Genomic DNA, 25239 nt, shown 5'->3' on the forward strand with positions numbered 1-25239 from the left:
CTCTCACATACACACAGACCAGGCTGCCTACTCTGTTAATAACGTCCTCTGTTCATCTTCATATTTTTGTTTTGCTGTGCATTTTTTCCCTGCCATTTTGAGAACAAACTTGACAAATTGTTTGTTGAAATGATCTTGTCCTGACTGGGAAGGGGTGTTTTCATCTCACGCACATGTGTGTTCAACGAAAATACCGGGGTGAACTCAAGCTAAGTTAAAAAACCATAAACATAAAAAAAAACCATAAACACAATCTTCGATATAAACGTAAGTCGTGATATGCTTCAGGACTTTGGCACGGTTGGAGGAGGTGGGCGCACACTACGAGCTCTGTTATGTACGCAACTGTTGTTTTCTCAGTAAAAAGTGGATAAACTCCGTTATCAACACTGGTTACAACGCTACTGACCTACGCTCACCTTTAGGAAGAAGAGAACAGACAGCGACAGTAGTTTTGAAGCTCCCTCAGTCGTCTGCGGGGCGTTTGCTGCACCTCGTATGTGGTTTATTCCAAAACGTGTGACAGAAGACCGCGTCTCACCAACGAGACTCAGAATCACAATAGCACAGATACTTCATGCTGCTAGTCTCACGTTTTCCACTACGCCAGTTTTAAAAGTATTAGCGGCTCGCTAGGCTTGTAAACAAACCGTGCACCATGAAGATGAAGCAGTGTGTCGCCCTCAGAGCTGATGAGGTAACCGGGCCACGGCACAGACCGTTAGTGCAGGTGCAGCTGGGGAGCCACATGCAGACATGTATAAAGTATTAGAGACCCATACTTGAATAAAAGTACAAGTAGGCTACTCTATCAAAAAATTGACTTGAGTAGAAGTTGATGTGTTCTTTAAAAACTTTACTTAAGTAGAAGTACAGAAGTATTCAGCATTTTTTGTACTTAAGTATTGCAAGTAGTTTATTCTAAAATTTATTACTCAAGTACTGAAAGTAAAAAGTACAAGTATTGTGTTTTGAATTAATTAAAGAAAGCCGTCAAAGTTTGATTATCAATTGTTTTTATATATCACTTACAAATCAAGTGTCACGTAGGGCCACGCCCCCTCCCTTCGCTGTCACTCTGGTGTCTCTGTTCCTCGTGGTTCTGTTGTTCCATTGCCGTTAGCCCATGGGTTAAAGCAAGAAATTTTCATTTGACTGAAATTTTTTCCTGGCAAAAGACAATGCCAGCAATTACTGAAAATGTGGTGTAGTTGGGACACGGCCTCCTTTGCCTAATTCTACACAATAAACACATTTATAAAGTATATTTATCTAAACAGCCTGTGTAAGGTAAGAAGAGAGAATATATGAAGCGACAAAATGCAACACCTAAGCAATAAATGTACATAAATGTTATATATGTTATCTGGGGGTCCTCTTCTAGAAAATTATTTAAAGATCAAGTCAAATTTAGTGAATCCTGTTGAGTTTTAAAATGGTATGAAGCTCTCTTGTTTTTATCAGATTCACTATCGCAAAATGAATGAACAAATGAATATTTAATGATTAATATTTAAATTAATTAATTAATAAGTCAGGTAATCATTATGGTGAAATCAAAAAAACTAAATTTCTATTAATATTCTGAGAAATCACTGTAACCTAAAGATTCTGTTAACACAATTAAGACACAATATGATAAAAACAGGCATGTAGGCATGATTAATTCATTATTTATTTATTTATTACTGTTATTAAAATTATCGGATACAAGACAACTCAAAGAAATTGTGCCAATAAAGTTTAAAAGTATTGCAACTATCATTATGTGATTTTGTATTACGCCTTACGCCGTAAGTTATCTTCTGACCACCTGTACCGGCTCAAAAAAAACATATTTCTGATAAAAATTTAACTGTATCAGAATAAGGATAAAATACTGAATTTATCTTACATCTACCTCTGAAGCTCTTCGGATGTCTGAAATACAGGCGGTCCCTGGGTTATTACGACGTCGTGCATCGTAAACGGAACTTGGTGTTTGGTGTGCGCGGCGGAAGAATACACGGTTAAGCTGGGCGTACACTTTACGATATTTTAAATCGTGTACTCAGCTCCAGCTCAAACTGTACGACTAAATCGCAGGGTTTAAAAGTTCACAGCTCACGATTCATATACTCACACTATACAACCCGACGCTCTCATGCGACCTGACTGCTCACACTATACGTCCTTACACCACATATCGGACTCTTGTATCCGGAACTGCATCATAAAAACGGGAGAAGAAAAAGTATAAGAGCCCGGAAGTGGAGAGACGATCACCTGAAATGTCCACAAAAAAAAACGCAATGCCTTGGCAATTTGTGCCATTCTGTGTCTAGAAACACCTAAAAAAGGTGACGTGCATGGACAAAGAAATGGCTGGGCAGACGTGGGTTTTCACCTCATTCACTGAAAAAGTACCATTAACTTGTGTTTTATGATGTATATTTGCAACTAGCAATAATTGCTTGTTAATCAAACAATATTTCAATGATTTCATCAAAAAAGAAATTCACTTGCACATGCGTGCGCACACAGAGGATTTTACGTCCTCTTCTGCCGTTCGTGCATGCGCAGTGTGAGAGGTTGCGGAGAGTCGGCTCGTGAAGCTGCTTCAACAGTGCGATACTCTCACGAGGAGCGATTTGAATTTCAAACATGTTTGATATTCTTGCGACGCTGCGATTTCTGATCGGGAGTTGGTCGTGAGGTGTGAATCGCTCCTCGTTTACCTGTGTAAACTATACGATGCACGACACGTTGCGAAACTCGGCCCGATCGCAAAAATAGTCGCACGAGTGAAAAATCGGCTGAAAATGGGCCAAAAATCGCACAGTGTACGCCCAGCTTTATGCGGCTCGGGACCAAGGAGGACGGCGTCAGCAGAGTTGCCAGGTTTGCGGTTTTCACACCAAATTGGGCTTGTTTAAAAATCCTGCCGCGGGTAAAAATTCTGCGGTTTTTTGGAAAATCAGAAGGCAGGATGACCCGCAAGTCAATCAAATGACACCGCCGTCATCCATCCAGCACTGACGATCCAGTGAGAGGATCATATTTCAGCCACAAAACAGATAGCACGCGTGTGTGTGTGGTTTATGATTTGAAGGATTTTTTCCCCAAAAAAATCAAATGACGGAAATCCGTCGTAGTGACAGAGAAGTTTAACCCATGCGTTTGCCCCGCCTTGCTTGTCTGTTGCCCCGGTTTCTGTCTGTCTGCCACGCCTCGTTATCATCGTCCTCACCTGTGTCTTGTTAGTTCCATGTTCATATAGTCCCTGTATTTCCCCAGTCTGGTGATCGGTGGTTTTGTGCTTTGTGGATTCATGTTCTGTGTGTTTTCATGCATCATTGTTTTGAAACAGAGTTTCAGCAGCAGAGAAATTGAGTGATGGACGAAGGCGAGCAATATTTTTTTAATGAAAAAAAACAGTTTTAGTGACTTGCTTTACATGCTGTTCAAATGATAAATGACTGTCAAAAATAACACCAAGATTACGGATGTGTAAGGAAGGGTACAGTGTAGAGTTGTCTATGGTCAGGCAGATGTCTTGTATGTTTTTTGTGAGGGATTTGGGACCTATTACGACCATGTCAGATTTATCACAGTTTAATTTGAGAAAGTTGGTTTCCATCCATAATTTTATTTCAGTAAGGCAATTTGACAGTGTGGCTAGAGTTATAGTGGAGACTGATTTGGTGGAAATATAAAGCTGAATATCATCGGCATAGCAGTGGAAATGTAGACCATGTTTCCGTATGATGTCACCTAAGGGGAGCATGTAGAGAACAAAGAGAAGGGGACCAAGCACAGAACCTTGGGGAACACCTTGGGACAATGGAGCAATGTGTGATCTGCAGTTATTGATACATACAAACTGTTTACGGTTTGTGAGATATGATCTTAGCCATGCAAGGGCAGTACCAGTGATGTTGGTAGAGAATTCTAGGCGAGAAAGAAGAACAGAGTGGTTAATAGTGTCAAAGGCCACAGTTAAATCGAGGAGAATGAGAATACTAAGATTGCCAGAGTCAGAGGAAAGAAGAAGGTCGTTTGTGACCTTAATAAGGGCTGATTCGGTGCTGTGTTGGGAGCGAAAACCGGACTGAAATAGTTCAAACAGACTATGTGACATTAAGTAATCATTAAGCTGAGTGGCAACTACCCGTTCTAGTATTTTAGATAGAAATGGAAGATTAGAAATAGGGCGAAAATTACTTAAATTATCTGAATCCAGCCCTGGTTTCTTAAGGACTGGAGTGAGAGCAGCAATTTTAAGGGACTGAGGTACTGAACCAAAACAAAGGGAAGAGTTTATTATATCTGATACAACTGATAATATAACTGGAAAACAATCCTTGACCAGTTTTGTTGGAGCAGGATCAAGAATACAGGTAGAGCTTCGTGTTTTCGTCATGATCTCAGACAGCTCAGCCTGAGATACAGGTAAGAACTGGGAGAGAGACTGGGTGGTAGATTGAGGTGTGATCAACGGAAGGACAGGAGGAACAGAAAGGATGTTCAAGGAACTGTAGATAGTCTCTATCCTTGTCTGGAAGAATGACATGAATGAGTTGCATTTATCAATTGTAAAGGTATTTGAGATATTATCTATTGGTTTGAGAAGTTTGTTTATTGTAGAAAAAATGTCTTTGGGGCTAGTAGAATCAGCATGAATAAGGTCAGAATAATATGTAGTCCGGGCTATATTGAGAGAAATACAAGTGTTCTGTATGTAAAAAACAAGTAGCAACTTAAAAAAACTGGGCTTAACACTTTGTACACAACAAACAGATAACCTATGTCTCGCTATATCGTAGGTTTGACGCAGAAGTACAAGTTCGCCTTAATTTAGCTGAGAAAACGAGGTGTATTTTGGATGTAAAAACCGTCCGTCGGATTCTAAGGGTGAGACTACTGCCCTGCGTTTACCATCAATAAATGCTCTTAACCTATAAAAACATTACACTATAAAAATGGTCACATGATTAGTCAGCACGAAAAGAGACGCGGCTTACTGTTGCTAAAAACACAACTCATCATGACATCGCCTCAATGATTGCCAGCTAATGTTAAGTGAATACTGCAGCACGTCATGAACATAATTAGGTTAGTTAGCTAAGATATCTAACCTGACTAGCACTTACTGATAGCTTTGATGATAGCTTTGATGATAGCCAGGGCTCTCAAGTCTCACGCATTGAGCGTGTGACACACGCATTTGACCGTCTTCACACGCTCACACGCCACACCTCCGATTTCACACGGCGAGAAAAAAAATCTAGTTTATTTACCTCCGATCCATATCTATGTCGCCCTCCACTGGCGATCGATCGCGATATACAACGTATACAACCCCCCCCCCCCCCCCCCCCCCCCGCTCAACAACTGACGTTCGCCACATACCCCCCCTCCCGCTCAACAATTAACGTTCGCCACCACCCCCCCCGTCAACAACTCTCACACTCTGGCATGAATCCAAAACTTGAGAGCCCTGATGATAGCATTGATGTGTTTCTCCAAGTTCAAAGGTGAAATTTTGAAGTCCAATAGTTCACTCTTTAGGATGTTACTTTCACTCCAGCAAATGCAAACACTGTCTATAGGTAAGACCAGGGGTGGTCTCCTTCCTCAACGCCACAATAACTTGATGTTGGTGTGGAAGGTGCCAATATATGTACATTAAAATGTCAACAAGCTTATTATGCAGCACTTATGCATTTATACAGCACGTAAAAAATTTATCGGAGTAAAAGTATTAAACTAATGGAAAATATGTAGTGAAGTAAAAGTGAAAGCAGGAGAAAAAAAAAATCCAGTAAAGTACAGATACAGCATTTTAGTACTTAAGTACAGTAGTGAAGTACTACTTCGATACTCTAGATCAGGCCACTCCTGATCAGAGGTGTCAATTCCAGGTTCAGAAAGTAAAAGTCCTCACCAGGATTTTGCTCAGGCAGAGCAAAATCCTGGTGAGGACTTTTACTTTCTGAACCTGGAATTGACACTTCTGCTCCTGATCTATGCGGTCACATGAAAAGCAAGACTCAAGAGCTGTGTTTTCCTGATCATATTGCAAACTCATTCGTTGTTAGAACATTTGTTAATGATATTCTGGATCACCAGATAAAGTCTTCTAAGTTATGAGAAGTTTTCATGTTGGAAAAGAGGTGAATTTAATGAGAAAAATTTGTAATGTACAAACTTGTACGTGGAGTCTGCTGTGTTTACGGCCTGGAGTGAGTTTGGATGTAGACGGCCTTCAAAACACCACTGCATCCAAAGGATAAATTTAATTTCGTGTTCTGATAATCAACCACAAGAGGGCAGCAAAACACAGGATCTAACGTCATCTACGTGGTCACACGAGAAGCAGCAACGACGGCAACACCAAATGTGTCCGTGATTAAATGACCCTCCAACCCAAATCAAGCACAACTCAACCCTGTTTGTTATTCTGTAATACCTCTCATTGTTGAAGTTACTGGTGGGATTTTATTATGAACATGTTAAACTAAAGCAGACATTTAATAGAAAAGAATGTTAAGATTTGATTTTGACAATTTTGTATATAATTATTTCCTTTATGTATTTTTCTCTATGTGTTCCTCTGTCTACGTTGGCTCTGTTATTTTTTTCATCTTCTTTTACTTTTGCAAAAGGTCAAGGACATTTTTATTATATCCAAATGGTTTAAGTCACATTAGTAAAGTGGACAAATATTTACAGGTGTAAGTCACCTTAGTAAGTGTAAAAATCTTTAAAATCTTTTATATTCACTGGAGGTTTAATCAATTTCATTACTTCACTGACGTGCAGTGGAACTTTTATCTCATCACTCATGGCCAGTCATTGAGCATTTTAACACTTCACATTTGTCTACTTCATCCATTCTTTTTCCTATTCTCATAATTCATTTTGGTTTTCTGTTTTCATTTTCAGTTTTACAGCCAAAACCTGTATTTATTTTCCTCCACTCCTCTTTCAAACTTCCCTCCATTTTTCCAAATGTTCCCATTCTTTCTGCTTCTCTTCTAGGTTTTAAAAGCAGACACGTTAAACATTTACTACTGACTCAAAAACAAATCCGAGTTTTATCCTAATAGCACTGGCTTTACGCTAACAATCCTGAACTCAGTCCATTGTTTTGTAACGGGTTTTATCAAGCCAATTAAAATTCATTCACACAGTATCTTTCTAGCTCTCGTTTTTAGTTTGTCTGTTGACTTCTTGTTAACTGTATTGATAATAGACTGATTCATTAATTTATATCACCCAAATGTGTTGTGAACACAGCACAACGTTCGTAGAAAACCTTATCCGGTAATATACTCTAGACCTGGTGGAACTTTCAGAGAAAAGAGATGCCCGAGTTAACGGTCTTAGAGTGCAAATTTGCAACTAAAATCTAAAAATCATTTTCCGTCTTATTTATCCGTTTTCGCTCAGTTGCAGCCCCTGATCGTTTTTGATCTCTCAAATAGCAAACAAAGTTGAATGCGTTTTTGCCAGGAGCTAGACAGCCTAACAAAATAACAAAAAGAAGTATGCACACTATTCCAGATTTATTGTTCATGCGAAGGGAAACGATTCACGTGTCACGGTAGTTTCACTTTCACTTTTCCGTTTTCCATTTCACATTCCTTCTCCGTCTCCCGCCCAGCAGGCCTGCGCATGCGTAGAGGAGAGGATCCACCGCAACTTGTGCGCTTGACTACCAGCAATAACGTGGTATTGCAATGCTGCAAATCTTCAGGGCAGAGTTTTTATATATATATATATATATTTCCTGGATACAGTTCTCAATTTTTGGAGTGGTATTGACAAGAGATGCACACTTGAGTGACTCGAGTCGAAGTCGCACTTGATTTGCCTACAAAAAGACTTCAGACTTGACTTGAAACTCGTTCCCAATGACTCTTGACTCAAAACTGACTCGTCCAAAATAACTCGTGAACAATCAGAGTCGGTCCGTTATCCAGGCGCTGTGTGCAAGTTATAGAAAAACACTTTATTTGTGTGGTTATTTTGCTTTACTTTTGTTTAAGTGATTTGGGACGCAGATCGTTTTCTCATTGATAGTCGTGTAACAGGTAAATAAACATGCCTCGGTCCACAGCAGCAGTAGATCATTTTGTGCTGTTGTTGTTGTGTTGTGTTCATCCCCCAGTTGACTGCTGGTTATTGTTTCCTTAATTTGGACCATGTCACGGGTTTTGTGTGGTGCGCCTTTTCTATTAAATTCCTCCTTTTTCCCTGTGACTGGCGTGATCACTTCCTTTTCATTTTTCTCTCCTTCACAGATGCATTCTATACGGTTTGAGCACACAAAATTACTCCGTTGTTAGTGATTTTTAAATTGTTCTCGGACAATTTTTTTGCTAAAATAAAGTTTAAATGTCATTCTAAGACATTTTTGGGCTTACATTTTTATAAATTTCCCAGTGGTATTTGTCACGGTATGGCGGGTCCCCTGCTGGTCGCCCCCGTCCACAGCGGCAGTTGTCTTGTTTCGTTGTGTTCGTCCCTCAGGGGGGCGGGGCCTATGATTTGCCTCGCCTGATGATCGTTTGTTTGTCTATATATGTCTTGTCTTTGTACCAGTTGACTGTTGGTTATTGTATCCTTGATTTTGGTTTGCTCACAAAACCTCCTTTTTCTCTGAGACTTGGCATGATCGCTTCCATTTTAATTCACACTCCTTGTATTCACACACACACACCAGTATTGGTGATTAGAAACAGAGAAAATATGCAATATGTGGAAGTGGACGATAATTGGGGACAGCCAACAATACCAGGGTAATATTTAATACCAGGGTAGTATTTAATACCAGGGTAATATTTAATACCAGGGTAGTATTTTAAACCAGGGTAGTATTTAAAATAATTATTTTCCATTTCCATTTTCCATCTCCTGTCCCTAAGCTTATCCTGGTATTGACTTGTTGTGACGGGCAGGGTGAGCGAAATAAAATGGAAGCGATCACGCCAAGTCTCAGGGAAAAAGGATGGTTTAATAGGAAAAGTGCGCAAACCAATACCCGAGAACTGATCAAAATTAAAGATATAATAACCAGCGGTCAACTGGTACAAAGACAAGACATATAAAGACAAACAAACGACCCTCAGGTGAGACGGATCACGGGCTCCGCCCACCTGAGGGACGCACACAACGCACCAATATGACAGGACAACTGCCGCTGTAGATGGGGGCGACCAGTAGGGGGCCCACCGTACCGTGACACTTGTGACTTGATTTAGACTGGTATTTTGTGACTTCTGAATATCTCTGGTATTGACATGATCTGAATTAGAAGATATATACATTTGAGTATTGTGCCTAATAGTAGCACATGTAATGAGAATAATATGGGGCCCAATGCAGATCTTTGTGGGACACCATATTTTACTTTTGTGCATTCAGAGCATTCAGTATTTACATGAACAAGTTTGTATCGATCTGCAAGGTTGGGTTTGAACCAGGAGAGTGAAGATGAGATTTACTTGTTAATAGATCAATCAATCAATCAATCAATCAAATTTTATTTATATAGCGCTTTTTACAACAGTTGTTGTCACAAAGCAGCTTTACAAGTGCCGAGTCCTAGCCCCCAGTGAGCAAGCCAAAGGCGACAGTGGCAAGGAAAAACTCCCTAGTTTTTTTGCATGAGGAAGAAACCTTGAGAGGAACCAAGACTCAGGGGGGGAACCCATCCTCCTCTGGCCGACACCGGTCACCATGACAACAACAACAATATAGACAGAATGTAGACAGAATGTAAAAGATGCAATAATGTCCATTTAGACCGAAAAATATGTAATAATGTCCATCATGGTGTAGGCATCCGGTTAGGCAGGAGGTGGCCGGCCAGGATGGATCGCTTGTCTCTCCTCATCTCATTATTCCTCAAGCAGGCGGGCAGCCATGTGGAGAAATGAAACAGGGAAAATTAGCTCTGTATGAGGACATATACAGGACAGGTAAAATTATAAACATTTCTGGAGTGTGGCAGCAACTCCGGCACTAAGTTAAATTATTACAGCCTAGCTAAAAAAAGGCAGAACCAGAAGGTAACATAGGCTTGGGGGCATTCTGAGACAATGGCATCCGTCCACTGCACTGTCAACAAACTTGAGTGACCACGAGCAGTGACAGGATGACAGCACCAGCACCCCAGTCTACCATAAAACCCTTCGTCTATGAACCCCTGGATCTGTACCTTTATCTAAGGGGGATATTAATTATCAAACGCTAGACTAAATAAGTGGGTTTTCAACCTAGATTTAAAGATTGTGACTGTGTCAGAGTCCCGGACACATTTAGGAAGATTATTCCAAAGCTGGGGGGCCTTATAAGAAAAGGCTCTTCCCCCTGCTGTTACCTTGTTAATTTGTGGAACTAATAACAGACCAGCACCCTGTGATCTTAGTTGACGTGGGGGTTCATAGTAGGAAATAAGTTCCTGGAGGTATTCAGGAGCAAGCCCGTGTAGTGCTTTATATGCTAATAATAGAATTTTAAAATCAATACGAAATTTAACTGGGAGCCAATGCAGGGCTGATAGGACTGGTCTAATATGCTGAAATTTTCTAGTTCTGGTCAGAACTCTAGCTGCAGCATTTTGAACTACTTGAAGTTTATTTAGATTCCTATTTGAACATCCTGACAGTAGTGAATTGCAGTAGTCTAGTCTAGAGCTAACAAAGGCGTGCACCAATTTTTCTGCATCATCCTGTGATAATGCATTTCTTAATTTGGCAATGTTGCGGAGATGTAGAAAAGCTATCCTAGTAGTATTATCTATATATTTATCAAATGATAGGTCGGAGTCGAGTACGACGCCTAGGTTTTTGGCTACTGTGCCAGGTGTAATGGGATAGTCTGCAAGATTAAGCATTAAATTTGGAATTTTCTGTCTTGCGGCCTTAGGGCCCACAAGGAGAACTTCTGTTTTGTCCTCATTTAATTGTAGGAAGTTTAGAGACATCCAGCATTTAATATCTCTTACACAGGCCTCAATTTTTCCTAAACTGAGTTTGTCATCGGGTTTGGCTGATATGTAAAGTTGAGTGTCATCCGCATAGCAGTGAAAATTGACACCATGTTTGTTTATAACTGTGCCCAATGGTAGCATATATAATGTAAATAATAGTGGTCCTAAGATGGAGCCTTGCGGGACCCCATATTTAACCATTGTACGTTTGGATGAAATATTATTGAGCTCTACAAACTGATAGCGATTTGTTAAGTAAGACTGAAACCATGAAAGGGCTGTGCCTGAGACTCCAACCCAGCGTTCTAACCTTTCTAGCAAGATCCTATGATCAATTGTGTCGAAAGCTGCACTAAGATCAAGAAGCACTAACAGTGATACATAGCCTTGATCTGATGCAAGGAGGAGATCATTTGTTACTTTAACTAATGCTGTTTCAGTACTGTGATGGGGCCTAAAACCAGATTGGAACTTTTCAAATGTGTTATTCCTATACAGATATAGGCATAATTGCTGGGCAACAGCTTTTTCTATGATCTTAGATATAAATGATGTGTTTGAAATGGGTCTATAATTAGATAGCACAGTCGGATCAAAATTTGGTTTCTTGATCAGAGGTTTGATAATTGCTAATTTACATGATTTGGGCATGTGACCTATTGTAATGGATGAGTTAACTATAGTTAGAAGAGGTTCAGTTACAGCTGGTAATACCTCTTTTAATAACTTTGAGGGAACTGAGTCTAATGTGCAGGTAGTACAATTTAAGGAAGAAATTATTTTCTCTAATTCTGATTTTGGGAGTGGATGAAAATAGACTGTGACAGAAAGAGGGCTTGGTTTTGTGTGTATGTGTGTGTGTGTGTGTGTGTGTATGTCTTATCCAGACGCTCTGGATAAGAGCGTCTGCTAAATGCCATAAATGTAAATGTAAATGTATGTGTGTGTGTGTGTGTGTGTGTGTGTGTGTGTGTGTGTGTTCACCAAACATTAGTAAATATTATTGAACGCTTAGGATTTAAATGCCAACTGGTGTTTGGTGTTTGGAAGTCTTGGTCATGTACATAAACTTACAATACGTGGTCTTAGACTTGGGGGAGTTAACAAAACAAAAGCCAAACAGGTGGTGAGATATTGCTCAATCTCAGCAATTATGGAGAGTCTGCACATTTAGAAAAGGAGCTGTTTTCTTTATCCTTAAAATCGCACTTGAGAAATGAACTGTATACCATGCTGGGTGTTTTTTTAGCAATATTTTGTTTCCTGATGATGTTATTTACTGTATATGGAATCAAAGTATAAAATGTGTGTGTGTATATCCATCTGACAAGATACCTCTAACTAACCACAGAGGTGTGTGAATGTGTGTGCGTGTGTATATACAACAAGAGACCTCTCACCTTAGGGTGGTGGATGTGTGAGCGAAAGAGAGTTAACCTGAGGAACAGATAGTTGGGTGTGTGTGTTTGGGTGGGTGGGGTGGGTGGGTTTGGGTGTTTTTGTGTGTGTGTCCGATAAGAGACGTCTAACTACAGGGTGGTGGGTGTGTGAGAGAAAGAAGGCTATCTTAAGGAACAGTTGGTTGGGTGTGTGTGTGTGTCTGTCCAATATAAGACGTCTAATTACAGGGTGGTGGGTGTGTGGTGTGAGAGATCGAAAGAAGGCTATTCTGAGAAACAGTTGTTTTTTTAACTTTTAATAAAACTATAACATTATCTGGAAACCATTAAAACTCCTCCTCCACAGTGGGATAAGTCTATATGTATAAAAGGTTTATCTCTTCCGCACAACCACAGACCACCTCTAACTGTACAAGTCTTGAAGTTTTCTTCAGGAAAACGAAGAATTTCTTGTGGACTTCAGTGAAGGTATGTGCTATCAACTAAGCTAATTTTAGAAATTCTTCTTTGTAGATGCCAAGCATGTTTTCTGATGGAGATTTTGATGAGCACATATAAACAATCCCACTATGATCTAAAGATCTTCACAAACTGCCCCTGCTGGGGTTATTTTACACACATCCACCATAAGAAGACCCTCCAATCTCAGTGATGCTAGTAGGTGTCGTGTGTCGAGTTCACTGTAGTGAAGATGAGACGTAGCAACAGCGTAGTGTGGAACACAAACAGGGTGCTTCACACAGCGGTTTTTAAACATCATGATGCTCCTCACACCTGCTCCTCACATCTGCTCTTCTTCTCACTTCTGCTCTTTTTGCCCCCTTGTATATTTGCAGATGGACTCCCCTGGAAGGTATGTGTAATGTTTTACAATTCTCTTTGACTATGGTATATAACTATAACTATAGTATATTAGCCCGAATCAACAAAACTACAGTTATATCATGTGATCCAAGCCATGTTCACAACAATGACTCCATACGTGAATGGTTCATGTTCTAGATGACTTAGCTAGGCTGGGTTCTTACCTGTTACTTTATCATATGTGTAACAGGGTTGTGAGAATTGGACACTCTCTGAATGAGGCTGAGAGACAACACGTGTCCAACAGGAGAGCAACTGTCCAGCAGTGTCTGCAGAAGCACAATATACCCTGTAGTCTGGTAAATTTTATATATATATATATATATATATATATATATTTTTTTTTTTTACAGTTTAGGTTTAATATCAGTGTGGGCAGGACTGCCCTGTAGCCCACACAACTCATAGGCTGCCCACACTGGAGCTTGGGCCAATGATATTCTTCTCAGATTTTTACAGCTTCTGTAATATTTCATAACATTGGCCATCAGACTGTGTAGCTGCTGTGCTGGTAGGTTCTCCCCAGCTGTGTGGTGGGTTTAGGGTGTGTGTTCCTACACCTGCAGGACGAGGTACCCAACATTGCTGTGCTGGGCTCTGGTGGAGGGGAGAGAGCTATGATTGGACTGCTGGGGTCTCTGAGTCAGCTGGGTGAAGAGGGACTGCTGGACTGTATCATGTATCTCAGTGGTGTCTCTGGATCCACATGGTACTGATCCTGAACGTCCAGATATTTATACATCTTAATTATGTTCACACACAGAACAGCACCTCACACGCTCAACCTTAATATGCCTCAACATTCATGTCTATGCAAAACCTTATTCTTTCAAAGGGAAATCCAACTATTCCAGACAGTTTGTTTATAATGTAAACACTGTGTTTCTCCTCTGAAGGTGCATGGCATCAGTGTACAAAGAACCAGACTGGTCCACCAAAATGGAGACAGTGGAACAAAACATCATCCAGAGACTCGTTAGTGGCCACGTCAAGCAATCTGAAAAACACAAGAAACTAATGGAAATATCCAAAAGAGACAATTTCAGCTTGACAGATATCTGGGCCCTGTGGTTTGTGTGTGATATACTGAATGAGGTAAGAACAGGATGGACTAAATCACACTCAAGAATACAATATTGTCAAGAATACAATATTTTCATTACAATTACAATTTTTCATTACAATATTTTCAGAATTTACATTTATTATAAATATGTCACTTACATGTAATCTAAACACCATGTTAAATAGAGCTGTTTCAGTGACTGACATGTATGCACACAAATTCTGGAATCAATAATATTTTTCAGATTGATGAACATGTTGTCACAGATTATAGGGGCCAGCACACCAGAGACCCTTATCCCATTTATACGGTGGTTGACCAGCAGTGCAAACATGATAAAGCATTTAAAGGTATTTTGTCTCTTCTTTATATGTATGTGTGAGTAAATGTGTGCCTGAATGTGTGGAAGAGAAGAATTTAATGTTTTTGAGTGTTGTGTTTGTAGATGTTTGGTTTGAGATCACCCCAGATGAGTGTGTGAGTAATTAAAGGTTTGAAGTATGTTGTGTTTGTAGATGTTTGGTTTGAGATCACCCCAGATGAGTGTGTGAGTAATTAAAGGTTTAGAGTGTGTTGTGTTTGTAGATGTTTGGTTTGAGATCACCCCAGATGAGTGTGTGAGTAATTAAAGGTTTAGAGTATGTTGTGTTTGTAGATGTTTGGTTTGAGATCACCCCAGATGAGTGTGTGAGTAATTAAAGGTTTAGAGTATGTTGTGTTTGTAGATGTTTGGTTTGAGATCACCCCTGATGAGTGTGTGAGTAATTAAAGGTTTAGAGTATGTTGTGTTTGTAGATGTTTGGTTTGAGATCACCCCAGATGAGTGTGTGAGTAATTAAAGGTTTAGAGTATGTTGTGTTTGTAGATGTTTGGTTTGAGATCACCCCAGATGAGTGTGTGAGTAATTAAAGGTTTAGAGTGTGTTGTGTTTGTAGATGTTTGGTTTGAGATCACCCCAGATGAGTGTGGCTACTCCCTCACTGGAGCCTTTGTGGATTCCTGTGCCTGGGAAAGTCGGTTTGAGAACGGAGCAGTGACCAAGAAACAGTCCAAGAATGACATGCTGTACCTACAAGGTAACGCCTGAAAAGGGGGCGGGGCTTACTCTTCACACTCGTACACTACTTATGTGTTTTGAACATGAATTATAAGTACCAGATTAAGACTTCTAACATTACCTGCTACACTTTCCCTTATGAAGAGAGATTTATACTCAGACTGTGATTAAACATTCAAACCCACACAATGAAGATGATATACTGTAGCTTCTATAATTGTTATATATAATCACCATATTTAATTTGCAGTATGATGTATAGAGGCCACAGGAAATACTGTTCATTGATGCAGACTGTCTGTTTATTCAGACTATTATTACAATACAAGCATGCAAAATCGAACTAACAGCTACCAGCTACTCATTGTTAATAATTAAGTTACCAGTTATAATTTTTCAGTTTTTAATCAGAATTTTAACCGATCTGTGCAGCGAGAACACACACATACACAATAGTGAACACTAGGGGGCAGTGAGAACACACACATACACAATAGTAAACACTAGGGGGCAGTGAAAACACACACATAAACACTAGTGAACACTAGGGGGCAGTGAAAACACACACATAAACACTAGTGAACACTAGGTGGCAGTGATAACACACACATAATTTCTTTTCTTGAGTTGTTTTTCCCATGTTTGATCTCCCTCAAGTCATCACTGGTGTTGTTCTATAGGGAGAATACTTGCTCTTTTGTTTTCAGTTATCAATCTTTTGGTTGGGAAATTAATCTGTTCTTAAGTTGATCCTTGGTTTGCGAAGGTAACGACCCGGCTTCGACTCCCGGTCTCAACAGATTAAGTGTTTATTTATCTCTCGCCTCCTGATTGGCTTATAAGTTCAACACTTGGGTTGTACTATCACAAAATCAGCTGAGGTGGTTTACCCATTTGGCCTCTGCTGTACCACTTAAGACAGCCCGGGCCCACGTTACACACTGAAGCACTGTCCCAGAGTTCTGAAGTCATATAAGTAAAATGAAGCTAAGGTTTAACTTAGCCCCACAAAGACTTGTGGTGTTACCAGGAAGAGGTATTACACTATAAGACACCAACAGGACATTCACCATTAAGAGCTTTGAATGTCATGAGCAAGACTTTTGGGCTACTTTTGAGTTGGGCTACCGCGGGAGTTGCAAGTCAACACAAAGAATCGATCGCGATATAATACTTAATTTACTTTGGGTTTTGGGCTAGTTTAGGCTTCTGAAGGACGGGTTTTACACTGACTTTGTGTGGGATATTTTTGTAGGACCTGGCAACCCTGGGGGTGGCAAACGTAAAATGTTACGGGGGGGAATGGACACAGTGAGAAAAAAAGACGGATTTAAAGTGTGCAGAAACAGTCTAAATAGTCGTTTGAACTAACCTAGTGAAAACCGGGACATTAAATGAAATTTTATTTTTGCCGGGACCGAATATTAAAAAGAAGGAAAACCGGGACAAACCGGGACAGCCCAGGAAAACCGGGACAGCGACGTGAAAACCGGGACAGTCCCGGGAAAACTGGGACAGGTGGCAACCCTAGTTTATATTCATTTAATTTCAATATTTGCAGGTCTGTGTGGTAGTGCACTCGCTGATAAAACTGAGATAAAAAAGGCGATTATTGCTTGGATACGGGACTTATTTCATGGCAATGGAGGTTCGAAATTGTACACCTCAGATAGTAAGTGCTCTCAATTTATAAAAACAAGTATAAAAAATGTCAGTTAATTTAGTTACTCATTTACAAATTAGCAATTATTTTATGAATTTAACGTCCTGAGCTATTTTAGTTAGTCTTTTATTCCTTTGATTTCTTTAGGTACCGAGGAGGAGGAGGTTATTGATGATGAGATGGTGATGAGTTCCCTTCTGGAGCTGAATGATCATTTCTTCAGAAAAGAGGAATGTACAAATGACATAACCAAGATCAACAAATTACTGGAAGGTTGGATTCACATACATATTCCAACATTCATGCATTGTTTAATCTCTTAATGTCAAACATAATGAATCAGAACTTTAATGGAAATAATTTATGACATATTTTGGTAATAATCAAAATGGCTGTTTAAATAAGGTATTATTGTTTGTTCATTATTATAACACAAGGTTGTAGTAGTGTTTAAAGAGGTACATGCTAAATACATTCCTCTTTAGGAAAGCATGATAAAGAAGGAAATGAGGTAAAGCTCGAAGGACCAATCACAGAAGAGATCTTAAAGAACTACTGCCTGAAAGTTTGTGATTGTCTCTCTGACTGGTTCCCAGGGGAGGACGGTGAGTAGTGCCCCAGTGTCTGATGGATTTTTAAAATGACGACCCTGTGACTTTAGTGCTAATTTATATTTTATTTGAATGAGGCACCTGAGATGACAGAAGCTGTTTGAGAAGATTAGCAGTTAATTCTGTCTGTGCAGTATCCACATGGCACAGAATGTGAATCTAAAATGAATCTTATTTTTATACAGATTTGAACACAACCTCGGAGCTGCAGGCAGATAGTATTGGTAATGTAATTGGTATATTTCCTCTACGTGTACACGGCAGAAAGTGTGACTAATTACTGTATCCTTGTCACGTATGGCTACGCCCCCTCTCCTAGCTGTCACTCTGGGTTCCCTTGTCTGTGTTGTTCCTTGCCCGTTGGCCCCGCCCTGCTTGTCTGTCTGCCTGGTTTCTGTCTGTCTGCCACGGCCATGTCGTAATCGTCCTCAGCTGTGTCTTGTTAGTTCCGTGTACTTATAGTCCCTGTGTTTCCCTAGCCCCTTGTCGGTTATTCGTTCTCTTGTGATTCATGTGCCCTGTTCCCGGTGTTTATACTCTCTGTTGGTTTATGCTCTGTTCTGTGTTATCCTGCCTGGTTTTGTTTCGTGTCTGTCTTGATCATGCCCCTGTACTTGTCTCACTTGGATGGCTCTCCGGTTACGACTCCTGCCTGTGACTTCGACGATTATGGAATGTCCTGTAATAAATCTCGCTCTTCTCAGCGTTTGTGTCCGCCTCCTCGTTACGCAGCGCGAGCTACGTTACAATCCTCCTTTTATTTAATATTCAGTTATTCTGTCACTACTGTCTGTCACACTTTCTTGACAGGACTAAAATAAGACAGCAGCCACACTCACTGAGTAGAGAGAAACACCAAGTACTGAAATAATTAATAGTTCATTATTACGTTATAATCTGATGACCTTTACATTTTCTTAAACTGTGTTAGAGAATGTGTTTAAAATTTACAATTTACAATTGTCTTCTGAGGTACAGTAATTCATAAATAACCTTGCTCAGAATGCCAGAATTTGCTCTATCTGTTCCATATATATCAGGAAGTCTATAATGTAGGGTTAAGGCAGAGCCTGTAATGTGGATTAAATGTGGGGTGTTTGTGTGTGTGTGTGTGTGTGTGTGTGTGTGTGTGTGTGCGCCCAGATGTGGGATGTTTGTATGTGTGTATGTGTGTGTGTTTGTGTGTGTGCCCAGATGTGGGGTGTTTATCCTACTGGTAATCTGTTTCCACTGGCAATCTGTGCCACTGATAATCTTGAAAGGCTGAACTAATATCTGGTGACAGTGTCTTGTTTAACTTGTCAGGGCTTTCGAAATTTGACAGCAGACTTACTGCTAAATGCATGAAGAAAGTTCATCAGTGGGACTGGGGAACAACGTACAACTTCCTCTACAAGATGACAGGTGTCATGTACATTTTGTAACTATGTTTTAATGCAGTTTTATTTATGTATGTTGGAATTTAATGTTTCTTATCATATAAGGTTTCAGTGGTTCGTGTGTACATTTAGGACGGTGAATCCTGCTCTCGTATTCACCTCTTCCTCGTTTTTCCGCCTGAATTAGTCAATTCAGCATGTGGGTCCTGCATCACTTTCCCTTGTGTCCCACTTTATAATCAAGGAAAAACATTCAGCACATACTGCTAATTGAAAGTGTAGTGTTTATCATTACATTGTAGTTAACAATTTTTTGTAATGCATGTAATGACAAGGTGAAGGCAGACAACACACACTTGCACACCGACATGCTAACAAGAAACGAGAGCAATGATAACAGGAGCGAGACGGCGGACAGATGCAACGATAATACTAATACACACACACACACACACACAAAGCACATAAACACAGAGGGAAACCCCTACGGGAGGAGTCTGGGGTGTAAAGAAAGGGGAACACATGAACCAAACTCCTCATTTACTCATTATTAAATTCCTCATTCCTCATTCTTCCCAACGCTTTAAACAAAATACTAACACATGAACAACTAATTTGGTCTTCTATAACATGTTTTGTTTGTCTTTCATTAACAGCTAGTGAGGTTCACCCCAGCATCCTGAAGTCAGAGACACGGAAATTTGTAGATGCTGGGGTGTTGGTCAACTCTCCCTTTTTTGCTGTGCTGAAAAAGGAAAGAAACGTTGACCTCATCATTTCATTTGACTTTCTTGATCTCTTTGGGGTAAGACTACAAAAACACGTACATGTAGGTGTTGGTCAAATTTATTAATCAGTCTCAATGCTTACAAAATAGTGGAAGTTTAGATAATATTACATATAAGCTATCAGCATTAGATTAAAATTAAATTTTTACATTTACATTTACATTTGTTCAGAGCGACTTACAAAGTGCTTTGCATCTGATCACAGAATTCATCCTAGGTAATAGTACAGATAGGCCAGAATTTAAGGCACCATGGAGTCAGGCTACTACTAAACTACAGGAGTCAGTATCATTACCTAGTGTTTTGCAAGTTAAATGTTTGCCAAGAAGCACAAATAACCATAGACAGACATACAATTTAAGAACATATTTGTAACGTCTGCTCCGCCCCAACCTATGTGAGATCTCTGTTTCCCTTAGTTTTGTTTTTTAGTTGAATCTCCGTAGTGTTCTCCTGTCACGCCCCCTGATCCTACCGCCCATTATTAGTCTCGATCAGCTGTTTACGTTTAATTCCTTGATGTGTTTGGTTTATATTCCCGTGTGCCCAGTCCTTCCTTGTGAGTCAATCTGGTGTGTGCTGTTGCTAGTGTTGGTATGTTCTGTTCCCCGTGTTTTGATATCGGATCTGCCCTTGGTGTTTAACTTTGATCGTTGTGTGTTCAGCGTTTGGTTAAAATTATCAGGTTTGTTTCGAGTCGCTTCATAGATCGTCTCATGTTTGGTTTTGTGATCTTTATTGAGTCCGTTCGTTATTGCCCCTTGAGTGTTAGTTAGTACTAGTGATGGGCAAATGAAGCCTCTTGAAGCAATGAAGCTTTCCAACCCTTTGATTTGCAAAAAGGTTCATTACTCGAGGCTTCATTCATCACTCACTAGTGACATCTGCTGGTGAAACTGTAACAGCCTCGTCATTCAGTTGGATCATACTTTCAACAATTTGTAAATGCAATACTGTCACAAAGTTTCCATCAAACTCATGTTTAGTAACAGGAGAATCAATTAAATCATACTTAATTGTCATGTTTTAATTATTAAAATGATTTGTAGCCAATCTAATCCTTGACCATTAGTGGTTGTGTTGGGTTTTCTTGTATGTCATGAACGTATTTGACAATGAAGATATGTTGTACTTTACTATATTGGGAATTGAGTGGTTGTTGAGGCAGACTGAATATTTTGAGTTAGAAACTGATTAAAAAAAAAACAAAATGTGTTTAAAATAATTGCTTCTTGGGGGTTCTAGATCTGGTTTGGTAGTCATGGCCTGGTGGTTAGGGAAGGGAAGTGGTTAGGGAACTGGTCTTGTAACCGGAGGGTCGTGGGTTTGATTCCCAGACCTGAGGCCATGACTGAGGCGCCCCTTAACCCTCAATTGTTCACTTATATAAAAATGAGATAAAATGTAAGTCGCTCTGGATAAGGGCGTCTGCCAAATGTAAAATGTTTTTAACATTACAAATAAGGTTTGCCTCTTCCAATGGTTTTTAGTCTGTTTTTGATGTGTGAATCTAATGTACATCCTGCTCAAACAAAAAGAATTTAGAACGTTCCAGATTTTAAATTTAACCACCTTCTACAACACGAAGCAACAGGGTTCATAGCGCTTTTATTTTGAAAAACGATACGCAAAATGAAGCAATGACGTGGCCGATGTAATGCGAGGCCTCGTTTGTTGCTGATCACGTGATTTTGCTCAATCTAACACAAGCTCCGAAGCGGGGCTTCATCGGACACGCCCCTTTTTACTCGGTACACGCTTCGAAGCGTAGCTTCAGATGTCCCATCACTAGTTAGTACCAGGGCTTAATTTGTAAATCAAACGTTGCCGGAACGCATTTTAACCTGAGCGAGGGGAGGGGGGGGGTGGTTTGGCGAACGTAAGTTGTTGACGGGGTGACGGGGAGGGGTGGCGAACATAAAATGGACACAGATTAAGTGTTATATCGCCGGTGGTTGGCGTCGGAGCTAGCGAACTAGTAACTCACGCAATGCGTGAGAGTTGGCAGCCCTGCGGACAACATAAAATGTTACCGGATCAAGGCAGACAGTTACCGGAACGCACGCTTCAAAATTAAAGAGTTCCCGGATCCTGTTCCGGCAGGATCCGGCTCAAATTAAGCCCTGGTTAGTACGGTTAGTTTCTTTCAGTTTATTGTGTTTTCCATTTTGAGTGTGTTTGATTGTCTATTGGTTGTACGATAACCTGTTCGTCATATGTGTATTCTCTGCTGTGTCTGAGAGGTGTTACCAAAGTTATCTGTGTACAAGTATACACGCTAAGAGTTTACTGTTGCATTCGCAGTGTTTCGTTGTCTGAGGGCATAACTGAAACTTTCAGTTAAACTTTCAGTTAGTCATAACTGAAAAAGCAACTCAGGCAACAAGGCTCAACAGAATATTATTAGCACACATAATCATACACAAACACACACACAAAATATTAACTATTTTTGGATTGTTAGTTTAGGATGTGATGCAGTCAGGGTCGGAGTGGGACACTTTTTCAGCCCGGGAGTTTTATGCCCAAATCCGGCCCAAAATTATTTTTCCCTCCCAATCAGCCCAAACTAGAGATTAACATGAACCGGCCCATCGGGAATCCTCCCGAATCTCCCGATTAGCCACTCCGGCTCTGGATGCAGTTCACCGGTACTTACATAGCTGACTAATGATAATGATATTTTGTGTTTTTTAAATAATGCATTAGGCAGTTCTTTGGCAATGCTTGGGTATGCTTTGGCATAGCATAATGATGGTGCTGGGAGAGCATTTGTAATTAGCATATTAATGCATATTCATAGATCTTTGAATTATTTGAAGCAAAATGCAGGAGGCTATTTTAAACTATTGTAAATATATAAAAAAATATCACAATTAGTAGTTTTACTGTTCATAATTATTTAAATTATTATTGTAAACACACACACACACACGTGCACACATCACACGTGCACACGGAGCTAATTTACAATTTTCTGTATTTCCCCCCTGTAGACAGTGGATAGAGCTGCTGAGATATGTGAAGGTCTTCAGATCCCTTTCTCAACACTCAAGCACCCTGCGGCTGGTGAACAACCAGTGGATTTCTATGTGTGTAATGAAAACAGTGAAGCTCCAACTGTCATTCACATCCCTCTGTTTAATGATGTGAACTGTAAAGGTAACTATGATATACAGTAAACAAACCTTCATAAGACCGTCTGACTTCATTGTGCATTCAAGTTATGAACATAAATCTTCATCAAGTCCTGAGATAAAGTAACAGAGACAGCTGTGTTATGAAAGATCGATGTCTGTGTTTCCCCAGGTAAAGTTGAGAAGTTGAAAATCAAATATCAGATCTTTCAGTTTTCTTACACTGAAGACATGATCAGCGATCTTTTGGAGATAGCTCGTCTGAACATCAAAAACACAAAGGAGAAACTCCTAAATGTGATCAAAGACGTGGTTCAAAGAAAGAAGAAACATTAGAGAAGAAACCGCATGAGCAGGTTGAACATGATGTTGGAGCATGTGATGATATACACCTTTATAACTGGGTAGATTTCTCTTAATTATGTGATGGCATACACCTTTATAACTGGGTAGACTATAAGAGTTCTCTTAATTATGTGATGGCGTACACTTTTATAACTGGGTAGTCTATTAGTCTGGGTAGTCTAAGAGTTCTGTTAATTAGTGAAAACATGATTATAATCATTTTGAGTCATTTGTATTTCTTGTTATTGGTTTGGTATGGAGAATTCAGTTTATTCTTGCTTTTTGTAACTGAAATGTTTGAATAAGAATCCACAATCAGTGCTTTGATGTATGGATATTTTGGGCATATACAGTATATTTACTACAGATGGTGCCACAATTAATCTTGACAGTTTTAATTGTGTTTGTGCTTTGTACACATGATTGACTTTAATACAGAACAAGAGTCATACAAATTATTGAAAGTGTCGACTCGTACATGATTCTCTCTAGAGTGTGATGTTAGAGAATATGCGGTGTACCTTTAATAATCTAATAGTGAATATGTGGTGTACCTTTAATTAAATCATGGAGAATATGTGGTGTACCTTTAATTAAATAATGGAGAATATGTGGTGTACCTTTAATTCAATAATGGAGAATATGTGGTGTACCTTTAATAATCTAATAGTGAATATGTGGTGTACCTTTAATTAAATCATGGAGAATATGTGGTGTACCTTTAATTAAATCATGGAGAATATGTGGTGTACCTTTAATTCAATAATGGAGAATATGTGGTGTACCTGTCATGGTACAGACCCCTCCCCTTTGGGCGTGTGTTTATGTCGTCTGTGGATTTTTGTGGGTGTGGTTGTGTCCGAGCATGTTCATCAGTCTCACCTGTGGCTCGTCTCGTCATCATTTGGGGATTATGTAGTCTGTCTATTTATTGTGCGTTTGCGCAGTGTCCCATGCTCGTCTTTGTCTGAGTCTCGCCTCACTTAATGTTTAAGTGTTCAAAGTGCGCTGTCTGCGCTATATGTATTATTATTAAAGTGACGTTTGTGCGTAATCGGTCGGACTAGTGCCTCGTCCTTCCCACAGCGCTCATCGTTACAGAAAGACGAGCCGACCAAGAATGCCAGGATACGCGACCCGCGCCAAGAAGGGGAAGAGGCCCAGCAGGCACCACCATGCCTCTTCCCCTGCCCCCCGCCGCGAGAACCCCGTGAGACTTGAGGAGATGCAGCTAGACCCCGTGGTTGCGTTTTTGCTGCGTCAGGTGCAGGCTACCACGGAGGAGGCCATGGCAGAAGATCTGTGCCAAGCTGCGTGGTGGGTGTGGCGAGAGAGACACCTGCCTTCCTCCAGAAACCCCTCGCCTCTGAGAGTAGGCACAGTAGAGCTTCATTGCAGTGGGGAGGAAGACAATACTCCAGAGAGTTCAAGGAGGAGGAGGGGTCAGAAGAAGAGGAGAGCTCCCCTCCGTCTGTATACTCGGTCCCTACCGAGTATTACGGCGAGGGCGATGAAGAGAAGGAAGGCTGCCCTTTGTCCGTATACTCGGCCCCCACCGAGTATTACGGAAAGGGTGAGGAAGAAGAGATCAGTGTTAGGTGTTGGTATGCGAACCCGCACACAACGCGTGTAATGTTGAACAGGGAAGATCCAATATGCCAATCACAAAATAAAACAGTGAACTGAAACCATCGCCAAAAGGAATGCGGGAAAAGAGCCAAAAGAAAAAACCTCAGTGAAAGGGAAGAACAGAGGAAAAATTAAGGGTCGCGGAAAACTAAACGCGAGGAAACCAAAACAAAAGAAACGAACTGAAGACGCCAGGAGAAGTAGCTGGTTCCAGGGGCGATTTTAGAATCTGGTCTTTAGGGGTGCCCAGCCCCCAGGGCTCACAGAGGCACAATACCAAAGTATTGCGCAGGTGCAGAGCAAGTTTTTTGCATAATAT

General features: G+C 40.3%; 1 protein-coding gene and 1 long non-coding RNA gene across 3 annotated transcripts; one reads left to right on the top strand and one right to left on the bottom strand.

Annotated features, from left to right (window-relative positions):
• On the bottom strand, positions 1-12401 carry LOC143517712 (uncharacterized). Its single transcript, XR_013132025.1, has 3 exons — positions 12382-12401; positions 1033-1168; positions 1-736 (listed from the first exon to the last, which is right to left on the bottom strand). It is a non-coding gene; the product is annotated as an uncharacterized LOC143517712 (long non-coding RNA).
• A 237-nt stretch (positions 12402-12638) lies between these two features.
• On the top strand, positions 12639-24033 carry LOC143517716 (cytosolic phospholipase A2 gamma-like). 2 transcript variants are annotated; one of them, XM_077010478.1, is made up of 15 exons: positions 12641-12849; positions 13218-13234; positions 13436-13544; positions 13812-13954; positions 14142-14340; positions 14556-14661; positions 15247-15387; positions 16930-17040; positions 17179-17304; positions 17517-17636; positions 17828-17866; positions 18948-19046; positions 19678-19826; positions 22806-22971; positions 23119-24033. In XM_077010478.1, exons 1-15 carry the CDS (start codon positions 12742-12744, stop codon positions 23280-23282), a joined length of 1797 nt encoding a protein of 598 aa, XP_076866593.1. In that variant the 5' UTR covers positions 12641-12741; the 3' UTR covers positions 23283-24033. The 2 variants fall into 2 exon arrangements, with proteins under 2 accessions (XP_076866594.1, XP_076866593.1); XM_077010479.1 differs by lacking the exon at positions 16930-17040 and having other exon boundaries at positions 12639-12849.
• Positions 24034-25239: the final 1206 nt, after the last annotated feature.

Source organism: Brachyhypopomus gauderio, chromosome 6 (assembly GCF_052324685.1).
Source record: "Brachyhypopomus gauderio isolate BG-103 chromosome 6, BGAUD_0.2, whole genome shotgun sequence".
Classification (NCBI taxonomy): domain Eukaryota; kingdom Metazoa; phylum Chordata; class Actinopteri; order Gymnotiformes; family Hypopomidae; genus Brachyhypopomus; species Brachyhypopomus gauderio.

Coding starts and splice junctions, on each gene's coding strand:
- LOC143517716 (XM_077010478.1), top strand. CDS start 12,742: ATGTATAAAAGGTTTATCTCTTCCGCACAACCACAGACCACCTCTAAC. Junction 13,545..13,811: donor ACAATATACCCTGTAGTCTG/GTAAATTTTATA, acceptor CTACACCTGCAG/GACGAGGTACCCAACATTGC. Junction 19,047..19,677: donor CTTCCTCTACAAGATGACAG/GTGTCATGTACA, acceptor TTTCATTAACAG/CTAGTGAGGTTCACCCCAGC.